This window comes from Nematostella vectensis, chromosome 2 (genome assembly GCF_932526225.1).
Source record: "Nematostella vectensis chromosome 2, jaNemVect1.1, whole genome shotgun sequence".
Lineage (NCBI taxonomy): Eukaryota > Metazoa > Cnidaria > Anthozoa > Actiniaria > Edwardsiidae > Nematostella > Nematostella vectensis.
This window is the reverse complement of record NC_064035.1, coordinates 13,335,723-13,358,216: the sequence shown is the minus strand read 5'-3', so window position 1 is coordinate 13,358,216 and position 22,494 is coordinate 13,335,723. Positions and strand designations below refer to the sequence as shown.

At 43.6% G+C, this 22,494-nt stretch overlaps 1 protein-coding gene across 1 annotated transcript; it reads right to left on the bottom strand.

Moving 5' to 3' along the window:
* Window positions 1-70: 70 nt before the first annotated feature.
* On the bottom strand, window positions 71-22,276 carry LOC5521769 (E3 ubiquitin-protein ligase HECW2). The gene is made up of 28 exons (XM_001641395.3): window positions 21,933-22,276; window positions 20,055-20,165; window positions 18,252-18,346; window positions 18,104-18,176; window positions 17,772-17,941; window positions 17,385-17,527; window positions 16,581-16,693; window positions 13,072-16,272; window positions 11,829-11,915; window positions 11,695-11,758; window positions 11,104-11,533; window positions 10,465-10,547; window positions 10,152-10,254; window positions 9,781-9,882; window positions 9,601-9,700; window positions 9,318-9,414; window positions 9,045-9,128; window positions 8,486-8,640; window positions 7,669-7,804; window positions 7,187-7,300; window positions 6,516-6,668; window positions 4,702-4,800; window positions 4,331-4,460; window positions 2,721-2,867; window positions 2,051-2,165; window positions 1,482-1,567; window positions 1,211-1,323; window positions 71-926 (listed from the first exon to the last, which is right to left on the bottom strand). The coding sequence occupies exons 1-28, from the start codon at window positions 22,147-22,149 to the stop codon at window positions 815-817; spliced, it is 6,633 nt and encodes a 2,210-aa protein (XP_001641445.2). The 5' UTR covers window positions 22,150-22,276; the 3' UTR covers window positions 71-814.
* Between the last annotated feature and the right edge of the window lie 218 nt (window positions 22,277-22,494).

Sequence of the window (22,494 nt, the reverse complement as noted above, 5' to 3'; positions counted from 1 at the left end):
TCAATGTAAACAGCCGGCTCATCTGAGACGAGGTCCATCGCTCAAAGAAAACAAAGAAACAACAACAATATCAAGCAATTCACAACGTTCGGTTTTCATTTCATAAATCTGCTTTGTATATACACTGATCAAATTTGAAATCAATTTCCATATAGCTATCTTTTGTGACGCCGCAATAAAGATTCTCACTAAAACCATTGCTAATTAAAGCTATGAGATTCTCCTCAAAGTGATTTGTGATAATCAAATTTCGTTTTCACTGTAGTCTTTTACAACGTCCTGTACCCCTCTCTTTATAGTATTCCAGATAAAGCGTGCGAACCGGTGGCCGATTCTCGTCGGCTGAAAATTCACACCCTTTAGTTCTCTAGTACCTTGGGCATAAAAACCATCCACTATTTTCCTTAGTTCCTATTTGGTAGAAGTTCCTATCATCTTTTATACTCTATACCATAAAAGACTTCTAGTCAAAGTCACAGTCCAAATAGGGCTGGCGTAGCATACACAAGGCGAGACTTTTCTGCATCCGAAAAGAGGGAAGGAGTCCCATGCAAACAGTGCTATCATTAACCAATATTGCTGGCGTCTCGTTCGACTGTATAAGGCCTATAAGACAAAGAGATGCCAGCATGACCTTTGTCTTGTAGTAAGAAGAGCGAGACTTCGCCAGCAATGTTGACTGATATTTGCACCAGACTTTACTAAATCAGGAAAATCCCTGCATCGGTTTGATAAGAGGGCTTTCAAAACATGCAGTGAATCCACCGGTTGACAGTTGAACTTGCACGACAAGAAAGGCTTGTTCTCTCAATAATCACTGCATAGCGAAGCTTCCAGTCTCCTCCACGGCATAAGTAAGTTTCTCTAGAAGTTCATCATAAGATCGGTAGATCGGCATGTCCAGCCGGTTAAAACAGGTGTGTGCCCTGAAGAAAGATAAGAAGCAAGTTAAATTGTTGGATTTAACCATTATTTCGAGGGAAATGTTTGGTGGCGAAATCATTGAGGAAAATTCGGAATTTCGGGTACATATACATGAACTCTGAAATTCCAAACATAGACATAGAAATTATTATTATAATTCCGACGTCGGATATTCTGATGGCCCTACCAGGATTTCGTAGAAGGGATCGCAAAACCCTACAAAAATGAACTAGGACAACAGCGAATCATTTTTATACTGTCTTCTGGTTTTAAGCAATGGACTTACCTAGGCAGCTTAGTATAATCACCCCATCTCTCTATCGAGAATTTCCTTGGGCCAGTACTACCGCGCAGGGCGGCGAACCCCTCGTATGGGATGCTAGACGTACCGGTCACAAACTAAAAACAACAAAATATGGGCGTTAACTCATATGGAGGAATTGACATAAAATCCCTAGTAAGGAACATATGGGTTACGCTTATCGTACGGGAGCGCTTTGAAGATGGATGTTTTCTTTGGAAAACATTCCTTTTGGGCTCACGTGGCCAAATCCTACCTGTAAAAGTCGTAATCTCTGCTCGTTATCAAACGAGGACACGGCTTTCCAGAACCACTTGACTACCTTATGGTTGTCATGGTAACCTGTAGAGACAGAAACCAAATATTACACGAGAAAACTCGCACGAAAGCAGAGAGAAGAAGTAGATATTCCCCATTCCCATCTCTGCCGTCTTTAAAGCAAACTTTCTAGTTGTGGGCTAAAAATCCAATCAGTACTAGGCACGGGTCGGTGACTAACCTGAGTGGTACTGGGTACGAGTCGCTGACTAACTTGAGTGGTACTGGGTACGAGTCGCTGACTAACCTGAGTGGTACTGGGTACGAGTCGCTGACTTACCTGAGTGGTACTGGGTACGAGTCGCTGGCTAACCTGAGTGGTACTGGGTACGAGTCGCTGACTTACCTGAACGGTACTGGGTGCGAGTCGTTGAATAACCAGAGCGGTACTGGGTACGAGTCGTTGACTACCCTGAGCGGTACTGGGTACGAGTCGCTGACTTACCTGAGCGGTATTGGGTTCGAGCCGCTGACTAGAGGCGTACTGGGTACGAGTCGCTGACTAACCTGAGCGGTATTCCGTGTTTCGTCTCCAGTCCTTGATATCTATATCTGCAGTGCCCGAGATCACAAGCTCGAGCTCGCGAGCGTCAAATATATTAACTAAGGCTGGGTCGATCACCTGAGGAAATAAAGAAATATTGGTTATATTGATAAGCGCTACTACAAACTTTACATATCTTTACAGCATTAAAAGCGCTAAGTTTAGCAAACGTTTTTGATTTGTCGAGCAGCGGTATGACTTCTGGACCGGATTTGAGCTTTGAAATTGGGCGCGATTATTGAAAGGACAGCAAAACATAGTAAACAAAAAAATGTTTGAAGTGAGCGTATCCAAGCACTTTCAATGCTGTGAGACAAAAATACCAGAAGGCGGTTCTGATCGCAAAAAGAAGCACCGATCCGTTAGGTCAGATTGGGAAGCACAAACATCGAATCTTGTTTTCACTTTGCTGAAACAAAAAAGGCCTTTTGGGCTCAATTGACTTTTAGCCATACTATATATTTAGGAATCCGAGGCCCCACATTTAAAAGGATAAAATGCAATGATCGTACAGTGCTCGAAAAACGTTTTAATTCATGAATAAAGAGGTTTTCGCAGGCTTTAAGACAGAAAACGAATCGCGCCGTAGTTTTCCCAATATCAAAGCTAAATTAAAGTAATGACCGTGTTTACCTCGTTAAATCCGCGAACAATGCTCTCCATCTGCTCCGAGACTCCCCTCTCCACGCGCCATTTGACCATCTCCGCCACGTAGTCCCCCTTGTTTTGCTCCGTGACAGCGATATCTTTCCCCCCAGGAATGAGCTCCCGCTCAGTCACCTGAATCACGAGGGATGAAAAGGATTAAAGATAGAAACAATGACAGCAAAAAGAAGCTTTGCGGACACTCCTCATAACATCGGGAGACTTTGCTAACACATCCTCACAACATAGGAAGGCTTTGCTAACACATCCTCACAACATAGGGAGACTTTGCTAACACATCTTCCCGACATAGAGAGACCTTGCTAACACATCCTTACAACACAGGGAGACTTTGCTAACACATCCTTACAACATAGGAAGGCTTTGCTAACACATCCTCACAACATAGGGAGACTTTGCTAACACATCTTCCCGACATAGAAAGACCTTGCTAACACATACTTACAACATAGGGAGACTTTGCTAACACATTTTCACAACATAGGGAGACTTTGCTAACACATCTTCCCGACATAGAGAGACCTTGCTAACACATCCTTACAACATAGGGAGACTTTGCTAACACATCTTCCCGACATAGAGATACCTTGCTAACACATCCTTACAACATAGGGAGGCTTTTGCTAACACATCTTCCCGACATAGAGAGACCTTGCTAACACATCCTTACAACATAGGAACACTTTGCTAACGCATCCTCACAACATAGGGGGACTTTGCTTAAGGTGGTATTCCCAGGGATAACATGCAACAAAACCTTGTCGCGATACAATGTATCGTATAGAGTTTTTGACCGTGTAACATATCGCGCAACACAACTTTCCGCGCATCATGTCACTAGGCAACATGTTGCGTGTTTTTGAACCCGCTTCAAAAACATGCAACCCAGAATGACGAATATCTGGGAAGTTATTCCGTTTAACATTTGCTTGGCAACATGTCAGAATGGATACGATACGATGTATCGCGAAAAGTTTCTGTTGCATGTTATCCCGTGTAACACCACCTTTGATAACACATCCTCACGATATCGGGAGCACTTTGTTAACACTCCCTCACAACATAGAAGACTTTTCTAACAAATCCTTACAACATAGGGATACTTTGCTATCACAGCATTACAACACAGGGGGACTTTGCTATCACATCTTTACAACATGGGAGACTTTTCTAACACATCCTTACAACTTAGGGGGACTTGCTAACACATCCTCACAACATAGGGAGACTTTGCTAACACATCCTCACAACATAGGGGGACTTGCTAACACATCCTCACAACATAAAGAAACTTTGCTAACACATCCTCACAACATAGTGAAACATTACCAACACATCCTCACAACATAGGGAGGCTTTGCTAACACATCCTCACAACATAGGGAGACTTTCTAACACATCCGCACAACATAGGGCGGCTTTTCTAACACATCCTCACAACATAGGGAGGCTTTGCTAACACATCCGTACAACATAGGGAGGCTTTGCTAACACATCCTCACCAGGGCTAACAAAGACCCAATCACCGAAGAACACAGCAAACAGCATTATAATGCTTTTTAACAGAAGAAACTTACCTGGCCAAAAATCTCTTCGCTAACAGAGAATGTGAGATCCAGAACATCCTCGATATCATTCTCAATCACCCACGTCATGCTCTGATGGAAGAGCGCATCTAGGGCCTCGACATCGCTCAAGTCACACAAGCTATGAAAATACCACGGTAAATAAGACATCACTCAAGTCACACGGGCTATGAAAATACCACGGTCAATAAGACAACATCACTCAAGTCACACGGGCTATGAAATAACCACGGTAAATAAGATAACGTTGGGTTACGGCCCTAAAGCACAAAAACAACGAATAAAAGAATCGCACAGAGCAATAAAATGGATCAGAAACATCAAAGGTAAACGAGAAAACTCCAGACGAAATGAAGACGTACCTTCGCAATAGTGCTTTGTAGAATGTTCTAGTAAAGAACGCGTCTAGGAGATGCTGATGAATGATAACTAGACCAACGATTCGCCCACAGAAGCGAAACCTGTTATCGCGTGAAAACGGAAAAATATTTAGTTACCCATAATAATCACTTATCATCCAATATAAAGGAATCAAAAGTAACAGTGATTTCCCCTCTAACTCAAATTCTGATAGTTCGAGTTGTCGCATTTTCTAGCATTACTCACTCACCACTCGTGCGAGTTGTCACGCATTCTACTGCCACCCATAACTCATTCTACTTGCTAAGCTTTACCATTACTCACCACTCGTGCGAGTTGCCTCGCATTCTACTGCTACTCATAACTCATTCTACTTGCTAAGCTCTCTACCATTACTCACCACTCGTCCGAGTTGTCACGCATTCTACTGCTACTCATAACTCATTCTACTTGCTAAGCTCTACCATTACTCATCACTCGTGCGAGTTGTCACGCATTCTACTGCTACTCATAACTCATTCTACTTGCTAAGCTCTACCATTACTCACCACTCGTCCGAGTTGTCTCGCATTCTACTGCTACTCATAACTCATTCTACTTGCTAAGCTCGACCATTACTCACCACTCGTCCGAGTTGTCACGCATTCTACTGCTACTCATAACTCATTCTACATGCTAAGCTCTACCATTTCTCACCACTCGTCCGAGTTGTCACGCATTCTACTGCTACTCATAACTCATTCTACTTACTAAGCTCTACCATTACTCACCACTCGTCCGAGTTGTCACGCATTCTACTGCTACTCATAACTCATTCTACTTGGCGAGCTTTCTACCATTTCTCACCACTCGTGCGAGTTGTCACGCATTCTACTGCTACTCATAACTCATTCTACTTGCTAAGCTCTATCATTACTCACCACTCGTGCGAGTTGCCACGCATTCTACTGCTACTCATAACTCATTCTACTTGACGAGCTCTACCATTACTCACTACTCGTCCGAGTTGTCACGCATTCTACTGCCACCCATAATTCATTCTACTTGCTAAGCTCTCTACCATTACTCACCACTCGTCCGAGTTGTCACGCATTCTACTGCTACTCATAACTAATTCTACTTGCTAAGCTCTCTACCATTACTCACCACTCGTCCGAGTTGTCACGCATTCTACTGCTACTCATAACTCATTCTACTTGCTAAGCTCTACCATTACTCATCACTCGTGCGAGTTGTCACGCATTCTACTGCTACTCATAACTCATTCTACTTGCTAAGCTCTACCATTACTCACCACTCGTCCGAGTTGTCTCGCATTCTACTGCTACTCATAACTCATTCTACTTGCTAAGCTCGACCATTACTCACCACTCGTCCGAGTTGTCACGCATTCTACTGCTACTCATAACTCATTCTACATGCTAAGCTCTACCATTTCTCACCACTCGTCCGAGTTGTCACGCATTCTACTGCTACTCATAACTCATTCTACTTACTAAGCTCTACCATTACTCACTACTCGTGCGAGTTGTCACGCATTCTACTGCTACTCATAACTCATTCTACTTACTAAGCTCTCTACCAATACTCACCACTCGTCCGAGCTGTCACGCATTCTACTGCTACTCATAACTCATTCTACTTGACGAGCTCTACCATTACTCACCACTCGTCCGAGTTGTCACGCTTTCTACTGCTACTCATAACTCATTCTACTTGCCAAGCTCTACCATTACTCACTACTCGTCCGAGTTGTCACGCATTCTACTGCTACTTATAACTCATTCTACTTGACGAGCTTTCTACCATTACTCACCACTCGTGCGAGTTGTCGACGTAGAGAGAGACTGGGCTGACCTGTACCGTATACGTATCGTTAGCCGAGTACTCGAAGAGACCGTAGTACGGGTTGAAAATTTGCCGCGAGATCAAAAAGAAAAACTCGCGAGCAGGGCCACCGTAATCCAGCCTAGAAAACAAGTAGAACGTTATTCTTTTTGAACTAAAATTGAATCAGAATTAGAAAACTCCTGGGGAGAACCCACAGAACGCGAGATGCAGAAGGAAAGGCGGTTTTATGGGGAATTTAGGAGTTTAGAGTGGAAGGTGGTAGCATAGGATTTCAAGACGATTTTGCAGGTATAAGGTTACTACACTCTCTTCGGAAGAGATTTAGAGTTTGATGTGAAGCATAGATGGGTGTAGGAGTTTGGAATAGGGCAGGAGGAAGGAGTTTGAAGTGAAATGGAATTTTGAAGAGAAGGAAGGAGTTTTTGTGAAATGGGATTTTGAAGTGAATGAATGAGTTTGTGAAGTGAAAATGGGAGTTTGACATAGGAGCAGGAGTTACAGTGAAGACAGGAGTGTGGATTGAGGATACGAGTTTGAAATGGAGATAGGAGTTTGGAGTGAAGAAAGGATTTTGTAAGATAGGAGTAAGAGTAAAAATAGGAGTTTCGGAGCAGGAGATCGTAGGATCTGACGGACCCCTCTTCTCCAGCAAACTGGATCTCAAGGCGGTTCCTTTGTAGACTTCTCGCGGTCTCTTTCATAATCTGGTCATAGGCGTCTTCAAGAAGACGATCACGACGGATGCTCATCCTGCAACACAACCAACGAGTGCGCACGGTTTAAAATCGAATGAACGACAACGAATGACAAAAAAAAAAAAAAAGATTTTAAGTATAGAACTAAGCGACAATTGCATAACAAATAGAGAATAAAGCGATTAAAATAAATTGCAAACTGAACAACGAATGATTTGGAAACATTATAAGCTGTAAGAAAACGATAGGACAAAATGATTTTACAAGTATAGAACAAAGAATATAGCGATTACAAATTGCAGTCAATGGACAAACTGAACAACGAATGATTTAAAATGGACATTATAAGCTGGAAGTAAACGATAAGACAAAGGTAAGAGTAAATCTATTTAAGATACACCCTTTAAAAAATAAATAGCATACTTGATCTTGTTGGGCCCTTGACCGTATCCCTTGTGATACAGCTGACGATGGAATGAGCGAACTTTAGCCTCAAAGTCCCGCCGGTACGGAGTAGGACTCGCAGATACGCTGTGACCTCCTGCCGCGCCACCGGGCACTGAATTACAACAATACCCAAGGTAAGAACGAATAACAATAGTTCAATTATTCATATAAAAACGTCTAACTGTGAAAAAGAGAGCTAGCTAAGATTAGTAATTTCTTTTACGCCGCTTCGAGACCGTTGTGTTGTTTAACAAGAAAACATTGCCGACACAAATTCAACACGAAACTTCGCTCTTATTCCTTTAATACATCACGAACCCCTACGTAACTAGCACCGAATTAATCCCTGGAATAAGTAGATTAAGGATTGTTTAGTTATTTTGGTGCTATTTCAGTGATGGGGCTAAGATTAGAAGTTAGACATTTTTTTATGAAACACTTATGCTACGAGGCTACATTTTTGTGAAAACTATATGTGGACGAGTTGACTCTATTTTTGTGGACGAGTTGGTTGTGGAGGACACGGTTTGTGGACGAAGTGACTGGATACCGTTCAAGTTAGTTGCAATATCACGATATTATAGTAAGTACTTCACCGGGCTCGCCACTCCGACCGTTTTCAGTTTTAATTGGAGTGGCTTAGAGTTTATTATAGCAATTGTTATATCTATAAATTTAGTGCTTAATTGCCCCCCTCCCCCACTCCCCCGATGTACGCGCCCGTCTTCAGCAAGCTTGTTTTCTCTTGTAAGGGATTCCCTGCGTTTTGCGTTATGGCAAATAGTATACGTACATTTTGCGATAGAGTCGCTCATTGCAGGAACTCTGTTGATCGGGGCCCTAGCAGGACTGGAAGGTTGTGACGTAGACGGGGTAGATGGGCCGCTGCAACTGCTCGATTGACTGATCTCCGGAGGTACAAATGACATAATCTCGTCCTCAAATAAGCTACAAGCAAACCAGGTATTGTTAAGGTATATACTATGAAGTAGCACAGGCTGACATGGTGTCCTGGTTATGCTGCACTTTTTACGTTACATAAGTGTAATAGCTCTACATGCAAGCTGATAATAGTTCAATGTATAACTTCGAATATGCGCCGCGGCCATTAGAGCGTGTTAAGTGCGACTCTTTGTTGATAAAGGCATTAATCTAAGCGTTTCCTCAATAGTTCCCCTTGGTACGGTCACAAAGAGAGTCCTATATTCAATATGATACCGATAAATAAGACCAGTGGCGCGCTTTCAAAGGTGGGTGCTTATCAATTTGCTTATTAATTTGTCAAAGTGTGCCGAATTTCCGAGTTAATATGGTACGACTATACTGTAGAGCATTTAATTTAGTGATCTCACCTCAGTAACAGCACAAAGTCCACATTGTTTGAAAGACGTTCGAGAGCACGTTCGCCCTCAATCTGAGCGCGTCGGACCGTAGCCCTAAAGAAAACAAGAAGCATTTGTAGTTAAAGATACGAGTTTGCACAAGAGCGGAATCATCTTAGTCCTCTTTTCGGGACCGGGTATAAGCACATGGGGGTTGAGTCCCCCATCCCCCCCATCTCCCCCCCTCCCCCCCGTGCAAAATGATGATGTAGTTCTTAAGTTACAGCACTACAGGAGCCTTACTTGAGCGCAGAATTTCTGTTGAAATGCGGCTGCTTTTTGGTAATTATCTCATCTACATTCGGCTGTGAGAGGAATCCGATGACTTGTTGGTTGTAGGCTGCAAAAAGACACGGAATGTCAGCTTCGCGTTTAGAACCACTCAGAAGCAACAACAAAAATAGAATAAATAAAAAAAATAGAATAAAGTAAATTGGGAAAACTATCCATTTTTGTTGCAGCTGGTATGTTGAATTATGAAAGTGCAAATTCAGACGTGGTCGACAACAACAACAAATTTGCTTACTGAGCGCCTGGCTTGAGCCCGCAGTACTACCGGATCGAGAGTGCCCTCTAGAGCTTGGCGGAGGGGGCCTGGGCGGCGGGGCACGTGATCGACGAGGAGGCTAAAAACAAGAGCTTATGCTTAATACAAAACAAGAGAGATTGACAAGTACATTTTTACTATGGCAGCGTTTTGAAGTACCTCGGTCTCAGGCCCTGGTCGTGGTCTTCTGTCCGTGGTATTCACAGGGAGCCTGGGGTCGATGAAGGTCGTCGTTCTCGTATTGTGATCGATGAAGTATAACTGAGGGATAACAATTATATGCTACCTTAATATAGCGGAGATACCAACCGAATATATGTAACTCCTACTAAGTCTGTCTCTAGGATTTTTTTGAGTAATGTAAAATGTTTTGCCGAGCCTTCTAATTGGTACTACATTGCCCGATAGCTATATTGTTGGTTTTCAACTCCAGGTAACTCGGCACATTTAGCGAGTTGAGTCGGTACTAGTCGGGGACTTCTCGGTACAACTCGTGTGCACGATGGGTATCAAATAATGTTGGCCCTCACCCTTCCATTCTGGTCCACTTTTTTGTCCCAGCCAGGAAATAGCTCCATCTGGGGGTCGGCAAACTGGTTCAGGAATCGGACAAGCTCTACTTGGTGACGGTACCTAAAGATGATACATTCCAGGAAATAATCAGCCAACATGCAGCTCGCTAGCACACGCTGCAGCACACCGTTAATTTTAAATTTCTAAGTTCCAATACATTTAGGGTATCTACCTTGTAGCAAGAGTGTCAGGAAAGATTTAAGGAACTGAATCTATATGGTGTTGTATTTCCATTCGGAAAAAAAACATCAGCCATCCACCCATCATTACCGTTCAAATTGCGCCGGATCTGAGCGAATCTTGGAGACGATCAACTTCAACATTTGGCTTTGGAAGTAATATTGACCTGCCACCTGAAAAAACAAGAAGTTCCTCATGAATGGAACACGAACCACCATGTAAACTTTAGATAACTCAGGTATACTTTTTAACATGTTTTGTCATAGTTAGAGATGAAGGCAAATATATTGGATCAGTAGTGATAAATTCGATGACACGTGATCACTCGACGTTCGATTGAAGACGATGACAGGGCCGTAGGGAGCCTCTAAATACTGGTATGATAAAGAGGAATTAGAGGGGGGTGGGGGTGCACAGCCATCCCCTATTGGTTTAAATTTAGAAAAAAAATTAAATTTAGAAAAAAGAAAATAATGTTGGCGGGGGGCACGATACAGAGATATTAGAGAATTGGGGGGGGGGGGGGGGTTATACCACCCAGGTTCCTCCCCCCGGCGCCTATGTGCGCTACGCCATTGCTCCATAGCAGTTTGAGGTCCGTCCTCCCCCCTTCCCCCACCCCATTTCACGGCCCCCTTTAGGCGCTATGGCACTGTTCCATAGCCGCCTCCCTTACCCCACTTTCACCTCCCCACTATGGGCTTCGCGGCACTGCATCATAGCCCTTACCCCGCTATTTTTAATAAAATCCACAAAGTCCGGTCTCGTGATAAACTTCACTGCTGGCGAGTTGAGCAGCGCCGCTGACCGTGCAGCATTGCTGGCGGCCATGGATCGCCCTCTCGACCCAGTACCCGACGCATTGCTAGATGACCGGGAACGGGAGACGGAGCCTGAGGAGCTTGGTGCCGAATTTGGTGTTCGAGTGGCAGGTAGGGTATTTGGGGTTGAGGGAGGCGAGCGCATGCTTGGTCCCGCGGGCGTACTTGGTGATGCGGGGGTCTGGCTCGTTGAGGGGATCTGAGGACCACTGGGCGTGGCATTGTCCGTAGGTTCCGGTGCTGGTTCCTGGTCGCGGTGTTCTGGACGTGAGCCGGGAGCGAGGGGTGGGCGTCCTTGTCTGTTCCGACCTCGAAGTGTGCGTCGAAAACTCTGATATCTAATCGAAACAAAGTCGTCAAAGCTATGTATTGTACTTGTACAAGATTAATGTCCCTTTAACAAGGAACCATTTGTAAAAAGATGCTTAGGAGTTCGTTATTACTAAGCAGGGATTGATATTTGATTACAAAAATAAATAGAGCCCAGTCCCTTCTTCACCTGCGGTCTAGACTCTGCCAGTGTGTGTTGATGTCGTTCATGCTGCTTTCGTGAATTGGAGCCTCTAAAAAAAAAAACAATGTAACAAGTGAGGAATTAAGAAAAATAGAAAATATTTCTGTTTATGATCTCACCTCTGGTGGGTCTATTCCAAGTAGTCGTTCGGTTGGCGTGGTCGATGTAGTATACCCGCCCGTGTGAGTCAACTCCTCGCTCCCAATCTGTAGACATAGACAGATTACCCTTTCTATAATGAGTTGAGGCTATATCTAAGTTAAGACTTAAGCAAGTTGAATATTTTCCCATCACGATCGCAAAACAACAACAACAAATTGTGTGGGAGTAATTAACCATAACAAGGGTAAGCAAGTTGAATATTTTCCCATCACGATCGCAAAACAACAACAACAAATTGTGTGGGAGTAATTAACCATAACAAGGGTGCGTTAGCAGAAGACATTAACCATAAAAGGGTGCGTTAGCAGGAGGCATTAACCATGGCAAGGGTGTGTTAGCAGGAGGCATTAACCATGACAAGGGTGTGTTAGTGGGAGGCATTAACAATGACAAGGGTGTGTTAGTGGGAGGCATTAACAATGACAAGGGTGTGTTAGTGGGAGGCATTAACAATGACAAGGGTGTGTTAGTGGGAGGCATTAACAATGACAAGGGTGTGTTAGTGGGAGGCATTAACCATGACAAGGGTGTGTTAGCAGGAGGCATTAACCATGGCAAGGGTGTGTTAGTGGGATGTATTAACCATGAAAAGGGTGTTTTAGCAGGAGGCATTAACCATGATAAGGGTGCGTTAGCAGGAGGCATTAACCATGACACGGGTGTGTTAGCAGGAGGCATTAACCATGATAAGGGTGCGTTAGCAGGAGGCATTAACCATGACACGGGTGTGTTAGCAGGAGGCATTAACCATGATAAGGGTGCGTTAGCAGGAGGCATTAACCATGACACGGGTGTGTTAGCAGGAGGCATTAACCATGATAAGGGTGCGTTAGCAGGAGGCATTAACCATGACACGGGTGTGTTAGCAGGAGGCGTTAACCACGACAAGGGTGCGTTAGTGGGAGGCATTAACCATGATAAGGGTGTGTTAGCAGGAGGCATTAACCATGACAAGGGTGTGTTAGCAGGAGGCATTAACCATGACACGGGTGTGTTAGTGGGTGGCATTAACCATGACAAGGGTGCGTTAGCAGAAGGCATTAACCATGATAAGGGTGTGTTAGTGGGATGTATAAACCATGACAAGGGTGTGTTAGCAGGAGGCATTAACCACGACAAGGGTGCGTTAGAAGGAGGCATTAACCATGACACGGGTGTGTTAGTGGGATGTATTAACCATGACAAGGGTGTGTTACTCACTGGGAGGGAGCGGCGGCTCCTCACGCTCCTGCTCCGTCTGCTCGGGTGGCTGATCCCTAATCTGCACATGTACTGGCTGCGGCTGTTGTCGGTCGTCCCTGTGATGCCGGGTGGACCGTCGACGGGTGGATCCCTCTGAGGGCTCCTCACTCCTAGTTCCCCTCCGTTCCCTCCATCCACTCTGCCTGGTGTGTTCCTCCTCCCTCCGAAGTCCTAGCTGCCCTTGACTTGTTTGCTCGACCCTTGCCGTGTTATCTAAGTTAAGCTGTCGCTGTGCTGCACGCTCATATCTGCGTGAATTATCCTCATGACATCTTCTCCCCCTGATTCGGATGTGTTCATTGCCCACTGCTGGTTCGTTATCCCGGTGGTCAACTAGCGGATGCGTGTTACTGGGCAAGCGGTCCTCATAGGAAATCACGTCGTCTCTCAGCTGTGGTTGTGCCTCCAAGGTGCTATAACTAGGGGTCTGCGTGTCTCTGATGTAACTGCGCAGTATCTGTGTTATGTTACCTCTTGAGTCTAGTGTGCGTTGCCTGGGAATGGCCCCAGTGTCGCTACCCGAGACAGTACTACTGTCTGCCCTCTCTACCTCGTTATTAGACTGCTCCTGGCCACTGCTATACTGGGCCCCATGAGGTTCGGGTCGGTGGCCGGGTGTAGGCAAGGGCGCTGTAGGCCGACTGGATCTCAAGCTGGACCTTTCCCTTGACTCCCTCGTCAGTACCTGTTCTAGCTGCTCTCTCATGTCACCCTCGTAATTGGGCCGCTGCGGCAATCTTGGTGAGGGAAGTGGTGTGACATTCGTCGAAGTAGAAGGGCCGGGAGAAAGGGGAAACCCTGCGGCGACTACAGTCCTGTCATGTGCTTCAGACGGCGCAGAGGTAGAGGCCTCCGTATTACTCACTTCCACCGGAACTGCAACAACTGTCTCAAGTTCGTCCATGATTTGCTCCGCAGAGTCGTGGCCGGGGGAGAGAACTTGCGTGACAGAACAATGCGATTCTGGTAACGCACTTGCTATAACTACAGAAGAGCGTGGGCTCTCCGTATTTGATGTAGATTCAGAAGTTGAGACCAGTCTAGTGGCGAGCACGACAGAATCTTGCTGTATTGAACTGAGCGTGCTTGGGCTTTGATCGTGAGATACCGGGGTTGATGCAGTACATGGAAGACTGCTGTCCCTAGGTTCAGTTTCAGTGCGTCGTCTCCGAGATCTCTCTGGGCGCTCACTAGACAGTGAACCCCTTGGGTCGCTGGTTGACCGCGATAGTTGCTTGGAGCGCCGTGCGGGTCGGCTGGGCCGAACCCTCTCTTCCAGGAGTCTATCTGCCTGATTGGAGCGCATGGACGCGGACCGCGGCCAAAACGCCCCAGTTGTTGATACTGGCATGTCGCTAGATTCGGTTGGAGAGTCGATAATCATTTCTGAAGTTGAGGAAGAGCCCTGTATTTGCGTCATACCCAAGCAAACTGGCTCAGATGGACTGTCCATCGGGATGCGTGATATTGTGGAACTAGGGGAGGAGCCCTCGTGGCGGACGGTTGGGGAAGTTTTTATTGGCTCGGAGTGGCTCCTACTATGTGATACATCAGTAGCGATGACTTCAGCCGAGAGGATTTCAATACGATCAGAATTTCTGGGCTGCGAGATAGTTCCCTCGCTACCACGCCGTGTAACCACATGTCTAGATGCGGCTAGATCATTATCTTGTACAATGCGATCGACAGTTTCTATTAGTGAAAGTTGCCGTGTAATGGCACGTTTGCTGGAGGTCGAAGGCATGACCAGGATCTCGGCAGGAGTCTCAGTAGATTCTGTAGCATCGGCAATGTCCCCTGACAGATCTTCAGGCGCTTCTTTTCTGACCTCCGTAGACGAAGCGCCAGTTATAGATGAATATATACCCGAGTTGTTTACAAGCGGATCCCCTTCATTATTAGTTAGTTCAGAATCCGCGAGGGCCGGATTAAGAGCTACCAAAGCCGCGTCTTCTTCATGGTCGCCTTCGAGATTGGCGCTACTAAGTTCATCTGAGCTCGATGACATTCTGATTGGAGCAATATCATTAGGGACTGCATGCAGAGGTAACGACTCAGCTGACAACGATGTGTGCAGATCAGAGATGTGCACCGGGATAGCACAGCTAGCGGGCGCAGTCCAAGTCTCAGCTGACAAAATGCTAGGGGAGACAGATAGTGTTTCCTCCATTGGAGATGTGGTGCCGTCCGATAGATGTTCGGCAGCGTCCAGAAACGTTTCTGCGGTGTCCATGTGATCCCCCTCATCTTCGATTTCCACATCCAACTCCTCGTCAGACTCGGCCAGGTTACGTGGGGAAAACGAATCAGCCTCTTCGCGAGCAAACTCGCTTTCCTCGATTATTCTCAGTGGGGAGTCTTCAGTCAGTTCGATACTTGCAATACTTGCCCTTAACATGGCACTGGACCTGTCTAAATCTACTGGGCCATCAACACGAGCTACTCGCGTGTCCGATTCCTCGTCGTATCTAGAAAGCTCTTCCATGGGCTGGTCCACCTGCTCGTTGGATGCCTCGATTTCCTCTGGTGCATCAGGACTCTCTTCTTCCACTGCATCGATATGATCGTCTTCATCTTCCTCCTCCTGTAGCTCATCTGCGACAGCTTCTATTTGAGAGGTCTCCATGGGCGATAAAGCGTCGGTGACAGGCGATGTATCGTGATCCACTACAACGGCGGCCTCCTCACGCGACAAGGAGCACCTCTCTACCGATCCTTGCGCATCGGCGGACGGCTGCGTGGTTTCTGTTGACTCGTGAGTGGCAAGATGTTCTAGGCTAGTCTCTATGACTTGCCCAAGACCCGATGCACGTGGAACTTCACGTTGCCCGCTGGACACTTGATCCGTGTGGGCCATACGACGGCGATGCGGGAGATCATCCGCATCCAGAGGCACAAAGTCCGAGCTGTAGACATCAGAGAACGGTCGGGAGCCCCTCTGATGTGGCCGCCTCCTAGAGACAGCGTCCACCGTGCCTGACGCAGCAGGAGGGCAATCGTCTGAAGGATCTAGAGCGGAGGAGTTCTGATCTAACGGCTGGAGGATGTTGGGTGCTGATGACCGAAGAGCGGGGTTGGCCAACACCATGCAGGATGACGCTCCACGGTGGGATGGGGTCGTGCTTCTGCCAGGAGAGATGTTCTCTTGTTGATTTGCGCCTGTTGACGATAAATTAATTACACAAAATGCTGCTTTTGGAGACTGTTTGACAGGAAGGCTGTACAATGCCATCTCCGTGGCAATGATACCACAATAAAGTCTCAAGTAACTGGGCTAAGGAGTTGTGCGTATTTTTGTCAGTAAAATAGAATGTTTCTATATTGCCACGGCGGACCAGGAAATTCGTCGCATTACTATAATTAACTCGATCTGAAGATAGCAATTATTTCTAAACATATTATCGTTAAATATTGTACACTTTGTTCAATGCATGGGGATGGAAGGAAAGAATTGCAAGAAAACCTACCATGGACTGAAGGATGACTCGAAGAGTTCATCACAGAGATGGCGAAGGTTATTGTGCCCTGAATTCGGTCTGTTGGAGTTCGTTTACCAAGTGGTCTGGTTACAACATCAGTCCTTCAACAAACGTTATCCGTTAATACAATGACTACGGTACAAGTATATCAGCTTTTACTATAATATGAAAAATGCGAAAATGACATGGGTAAATGGGCAAACAAAACTCACAGATTTTTATTGATAACATCCGGGTATTGAATAGAAATAGCCTCCTAGGGGCTTCGTCCACAAACCGTGTCGTCCACAACCAACTCGTCCACAAATTGAGTCAACTCGTCCACAAGTAGAGTCAACTCGTCCACAAAAATAGAGTCGATTACACACATAGTTTTCACAAAAATGTAGCCTCGTAGCATCAGTGTTTTATATAAAAACGTCTAACTGTGAAAAAGAGTCTTCTTAGAACTTCATACGGCAGTTATTCCGAACGCCAATTCGACATAAAACATTGCATTAAAACGAACCCTTACGGAACCCTGCGTAACTAGAATCGAATTGGCGTTCCGTATAACTGTGCAAATGAAGTTCTAAAAAGACTCTCTAATTGAACTAAGGCTACTTAGGTAGATGAAATGATTATCTAGCAAAAAGTGTTTCCGTTTTTTTGACAGAAATATCCTTCTTATTTAAATGGAAAAAATAAAAAACAACAGTGTTTTTTGCAGACTCTTCCAAAAGGTCCTGCAGGGGAGTTTTCGCAGCTGAGGAAAAACTGTTGGATCCTCAGGGAGCTAGCACAAGTACTCACCCCGAACCTTGTGAATCAAATATGTCACCAAGCGGAATACACAGTTTCCCCAAAAATCTACTGAAGGCAGGGCGAGCCCCAGAGAACTTATTCCTGACTTCAATCTCAAGGGTGTCATCATGTCCACCAAGAAATACAAACTCCTGTGAAATTGAGGAAATAAATTGAAATGAACAATTTTTAAGTAAATTCACAATTTAAAGGTGTATTAACATTTTTTTTTTCTAATGAGCTACATTTACTTTCAATTCATCACCACAGCATGTTCCCACTGGACATATACTTATAATAAGACTGATAAGGGGTTCAGGTGCATGGTCCACCTGGCCCCTATGCGCACCACAGCACTTCAGTCATGATAAGACATGTATCATTCCACTACCCTACCTCATTTCGCCAATCAGGATCAATTGTGTTGCTCTGAGAAGACGTCTTGGCGATTTGCCCATGGTGATGTTTCCAAGATCGAAAATGCCGACGGGATGGAATGATAGAGAGTTTGACATATGGACTGGGTCGACCAAAGATGTTCTTCTTGAGTCCTTCAGCCTGGAGGCCTAAAGAAAGAAAATTAAATTAAAGAACTATGCTGATAAATCATACGTGCAATCGGACATTAAAAGGCGATGAGATGAGATGGCACTAACAAACACCAATAGGCAAACTAGTTTAAAAAACATCAGTAATGAGCATGTTAATAGAATAAATCAAAACAATACCTGACACAGAGAATTCTAGAAGAACTTCTTGGGAGATATTTGATTGCCGTCGGCAACGACCAGAACCTGGTATCTAAAGACAGGTAAAAGAGCTTCTAATTAATGTTACTCCTAAAGTCAAGTGCATAAGAGAAAAAATGACACCAACCTCTGCCAAAGGGTTATGTACAAAAAGAGTAGGGCTGATGGCCCTCACAGTTTCTGTGTTTGCACTGACGTACTTGAATATACACTTGGTCTCAACTAAAACAGAAAACAAAGCAGGTATTATAATAAAAGCATTTTGTGGAAACCATATTGCTGACATGGGGCATCATGACAGATATCAAATTGGTAAATTCGAAATAATACTCTTTAGTTAAAGATATACTAAATATATGATATTTCATAATGAAATATTATACTGGTAGCCTGGGATATCATACTGGTACCATTATATATTATACTGGTACTATGGATAACATACTGATACTATGGATATCATATTGGTACAATTAGGTAACATGTTAGTATAATTAGATTTCATAATGGTAAAAATTGGCAACATGCTGGTCCAATGAGATGGCATACTGACACCATGTAATATCATACTGGTACCACGGGATATCATACTGGTACCATGGGATATCATACTGGTATCATGGGATATAATACTGGTACCATGGGATATCATACTCTGGTAGTATGGGATATCATACTGGTACCATGGGATATCATACTCTGGTAGTATGGGATATCATACTGGTACCATGGGATATCATACTCTGGTACCATGGGATATCATACTCTGGTACTATCGGATATCATACTGGTACCATGGGATATCGTACTAGTACCATGGGATATCTTACTGGTATCATGGAATATCATACTGGTACCATGGGATATCATACTAGTACCATGGGATATCTTACTGGTATCATGGGATATCATACTGGTACCATGGGATATCATACGCTGGTACTATGGATATCATACTGATACCATGGGATATCTTACTGGTATCATGGGATATCATACTGGTACCATGGGATGGTATACTGGTACCATGGTATGGCTTTCTTGTACCAAATTATATAGCACTGCATTATTGCACATCATACAAATACCATAGGGAATCATACGGAAAACAAAGATATCCAACCAGTACCACGCAAATGTATGTAGCTCTTGAAGTAAAATTAAAAAAACTGTTTATGGCCGCATAGTTGTCAAGAGAGATCTATATTTAATTTACATGTGAATCTCTTATATGGGCAATAAGATCATATTAGGAAGTATGTAAAATGTGTTTCGTGTGTGATTAAAACCAGTTCCCCCATCTCAAGTCAGTTGTGTGAGTTCAGGCCTTGTTGCAGTATTGGTCTATTGCAATAGACTGATATCATGGATAACATACTGTTAAATCTGGATGGCATACTATTAAAACTGGATAGCATACTAGTACAATGGGAGTAACATTACTCGTCCCACAGGATAGGAAAGTGGTACAGGAGGAGTATTTCCTTCTTGGAAGAAGGGGGAATGCACCGTAACATATTCTTAAGCAGCATGACTTGGTCCACCAGTTCCACTTTGATCCAGTGGTGGGAATTTTTTATCAAAAACTATTTTAGCTATGAGCTCTATTTCAATTTCTCTTGTTTTTTTTAAATATAATAAATATAATTGTCTATAGATATTTCATTATTTTAGTGTAATTCTCCATTTCTTAAAACAATGCATCAGATTTGGTGAGTTGATGGAATAAGGAAAGTCAAACTTAAAAAATCATTTTTGAATACCAAATTACTTGGGTGACAACACTGGACAAAAGAACTGAGCCTTCAGCGACAGAGAGATTCATTACCCTGGCTAATTAGCATACCATCAGTCAGCTGGCTTCAATGCTGTCAGCTTTAGTGAAAGGGTTTTCAGGATCTTTTATCATTTGCGGTAAAGGGGATCTTACCTTCTGTAAATGTTAGGTTACGAGTTATGACCCATTTGATAGCCCCTCGTCTTGCTCCAGTTACTCCCCTCTGTTTGCAGTCAAGGTAGTTCACCAGTGATGTGGGCCCATCTATGATGAACATGATTTATAAAAGAATTAGTGGATTCGACAATTGGAGACAGTGCAAATAATATTTCTCTTTCCCTTATTGTTACTGTTAAATGCCTATGCAGAATTACTTAGCAATGTAGGAGATTGTTTTGAATTCAATTAAAGCTCCATAATACTCCATAAGACTCTAAACATCAAAACAATGACCTCATTCATGCTTAATAAATAAACATGTAATAAGCGGAGTTGGAAATATATTTAAGTATTACGCTCAGATGTTTATAGCTGTATCAAATCAAGCACTTCGCCTGGAGCGATTAATAAAAGAGCAAACAGTTCAACTTGAATGCAGTGAAAGTATATTATATTTACATCTGAATAGAAGTCAAACATTGTTCCACCCAAACAAAAGTTCACACGAATGTGAAAATCCACGGTTATTGCACGAGTGAATAGATCGAATTAATCATGCTCTACTTCCTTATTCAATTGCAACAGAAGACTTTGACTGAGCGTGATTTATAAATTTTTAACACTAACGTCAAGAAATGCATCTATTGCACTTTAAATTAGCATCTTCATCTAAATAATGAATATAAATAAATAAACGTCCATGTGCTTCACATCGGTCGAGTCGTCTGCCTCCAAAATATGGCTATCCCAGTGTGTAAGATACTTGGAGAATAACTCCCATGAGTATGAAAGGCCGGACCAGCTGATGGAAGGGGACATCGACGATATTATATACCGTTGTTGTCAAAATCATTATAAAATAATCTGGCAGTTATTCAAAGATCAAGAAAAATATTTGAAACCCAGTACTTGTGCATCCGCAACTCTACTGAGAAATAAGCAAAACTACAAACAGATTTTTAAATAGTTAATCTTCGGGACAGTATAGAGAAAGATTAATGTAGCAAAATGCGTGAAATATGCAAAATATCAACCATTTATTCGATGCTCATCAAATGTATTATTTACGTAGTGTCAGTCTATCTCTTAATCAATCGGTCTACAACTAAAGAGGGGAATCTTATAATACATATTCCTGTGAAGTTGTTGATGCCAGTCTCTCAATTGTTCTTTTTACCCCCTTGTTATTTCAGTCTGGGCACCAGAAACTTAGAGTATAGAATACCAATCTGCAGTAAATATGTTTCCAATGATATCTGTTCAAACTCCTTCAAAATGTTATTATCACCGAATAAAGGCACAACTCAACATGGTGGTCAGTAAATTTCTAACATGCCTTACAAATAATCTATCGCCTAAACCACAGACTAGCCACATTGGCGTAAAATTATTATGAAAAATTCCCGATAGCCATGAATAGCTGTTCTAATAAACACTTTCGGTATTTTCCTAGCGACTGCCATCGTTTGTTTTTTTTTTTAAGCGCGAAACACACAAAAAGGGGATCACATAATTTCCCGAATGACATCCAAAATGTTTTTTCCTGGTCATTCGAACGCTTATTTGCCCTAGCAAATCTAGAGAGTAGGTAATACTAAGGGACCAGAACATTTCATTCTAGAATATAATAAACAATTCAAACCATCTTTTCGCACCATCGATGATACTAAGTATTCTTTACTTGCGGAACAATACTTCGAGCTTCAATCCAAAATGTGAACACTAATCGCCCAAAACGGACGCATTATAGCTAAGATAAGAATATAGAAATACTAAACAGTCGAAGTTATCAAAACAAGGACTTCGTGTGTGTGTCAGCACTTAGAGAGGACGAAACATCATCGTTGAACCATTATGAGTAAACGAACTCACCTAAATCAAACAGCCCAATCCAATCGCTCGCCCCACAAGTTTCACGGATGTCCCAATAAACTGTGATGCTATCCCCAACAGTAACCCTCGTTTTGCTTAGCTTTAGCATGGGAAAAGCGCGGCCAAGTTGGCTACCCCGAAACGCTCCACGACTCGATTCTGTGTGAATATTTTCAGTCGACGAGTAACGTAGCAGTTCTATGTTAGCACTTGGCATTGCAATACCGGTAGGCAAACTACAGCTACAATCTTAGCCGTCAACATTCCGAAAGTGTAGACTTAAACTGAAATATCAACGTAAATTTAATGTGTTGTCTCCTCTGTCAAGACTTTGCATTCGACGAACACGGTGCGCGCGCATGGTCTTTGAAGCTTGCCTCACCGGAAGTGTAGTGAACGTCAACTTCCGGCAAAATTCCAAACCATTTCCGGGGGTTGTAATGCTCATTTTGTGCAAATAGGTAGTGTTAGCCTTGTGATATAGCGTTCTTTCAACGGCGTTTTGCTTTTGCTTTTATCAATTAAATGCTGGACTGAAAGTGAAAAAAACATGCGGCCTGAC

Coding starts and splice junctions, on each gene's coding strand:
- LOC5521769 (XM_001641395.3), bottom strand. CDS start 22,149: ATGCCAAGTGCTAACATAGAACTGCTACGTTACTCGTCGACTGAAAAT. Junction 7,805..8,485: donor GAGCGACTCTATCGCAAAAT/GTACGTATACTA, acceptor GTTGTAATTCAG/TGCCCGGTGGCGCGGCAGGA. Junction 2,868..4,330: donor GCGAAGAGATTTTTGGCCAG/GTAAGTTTCTTC, acceptor CTCGTGATTCAG/GTGACTGAGCGGGAGCTCAT.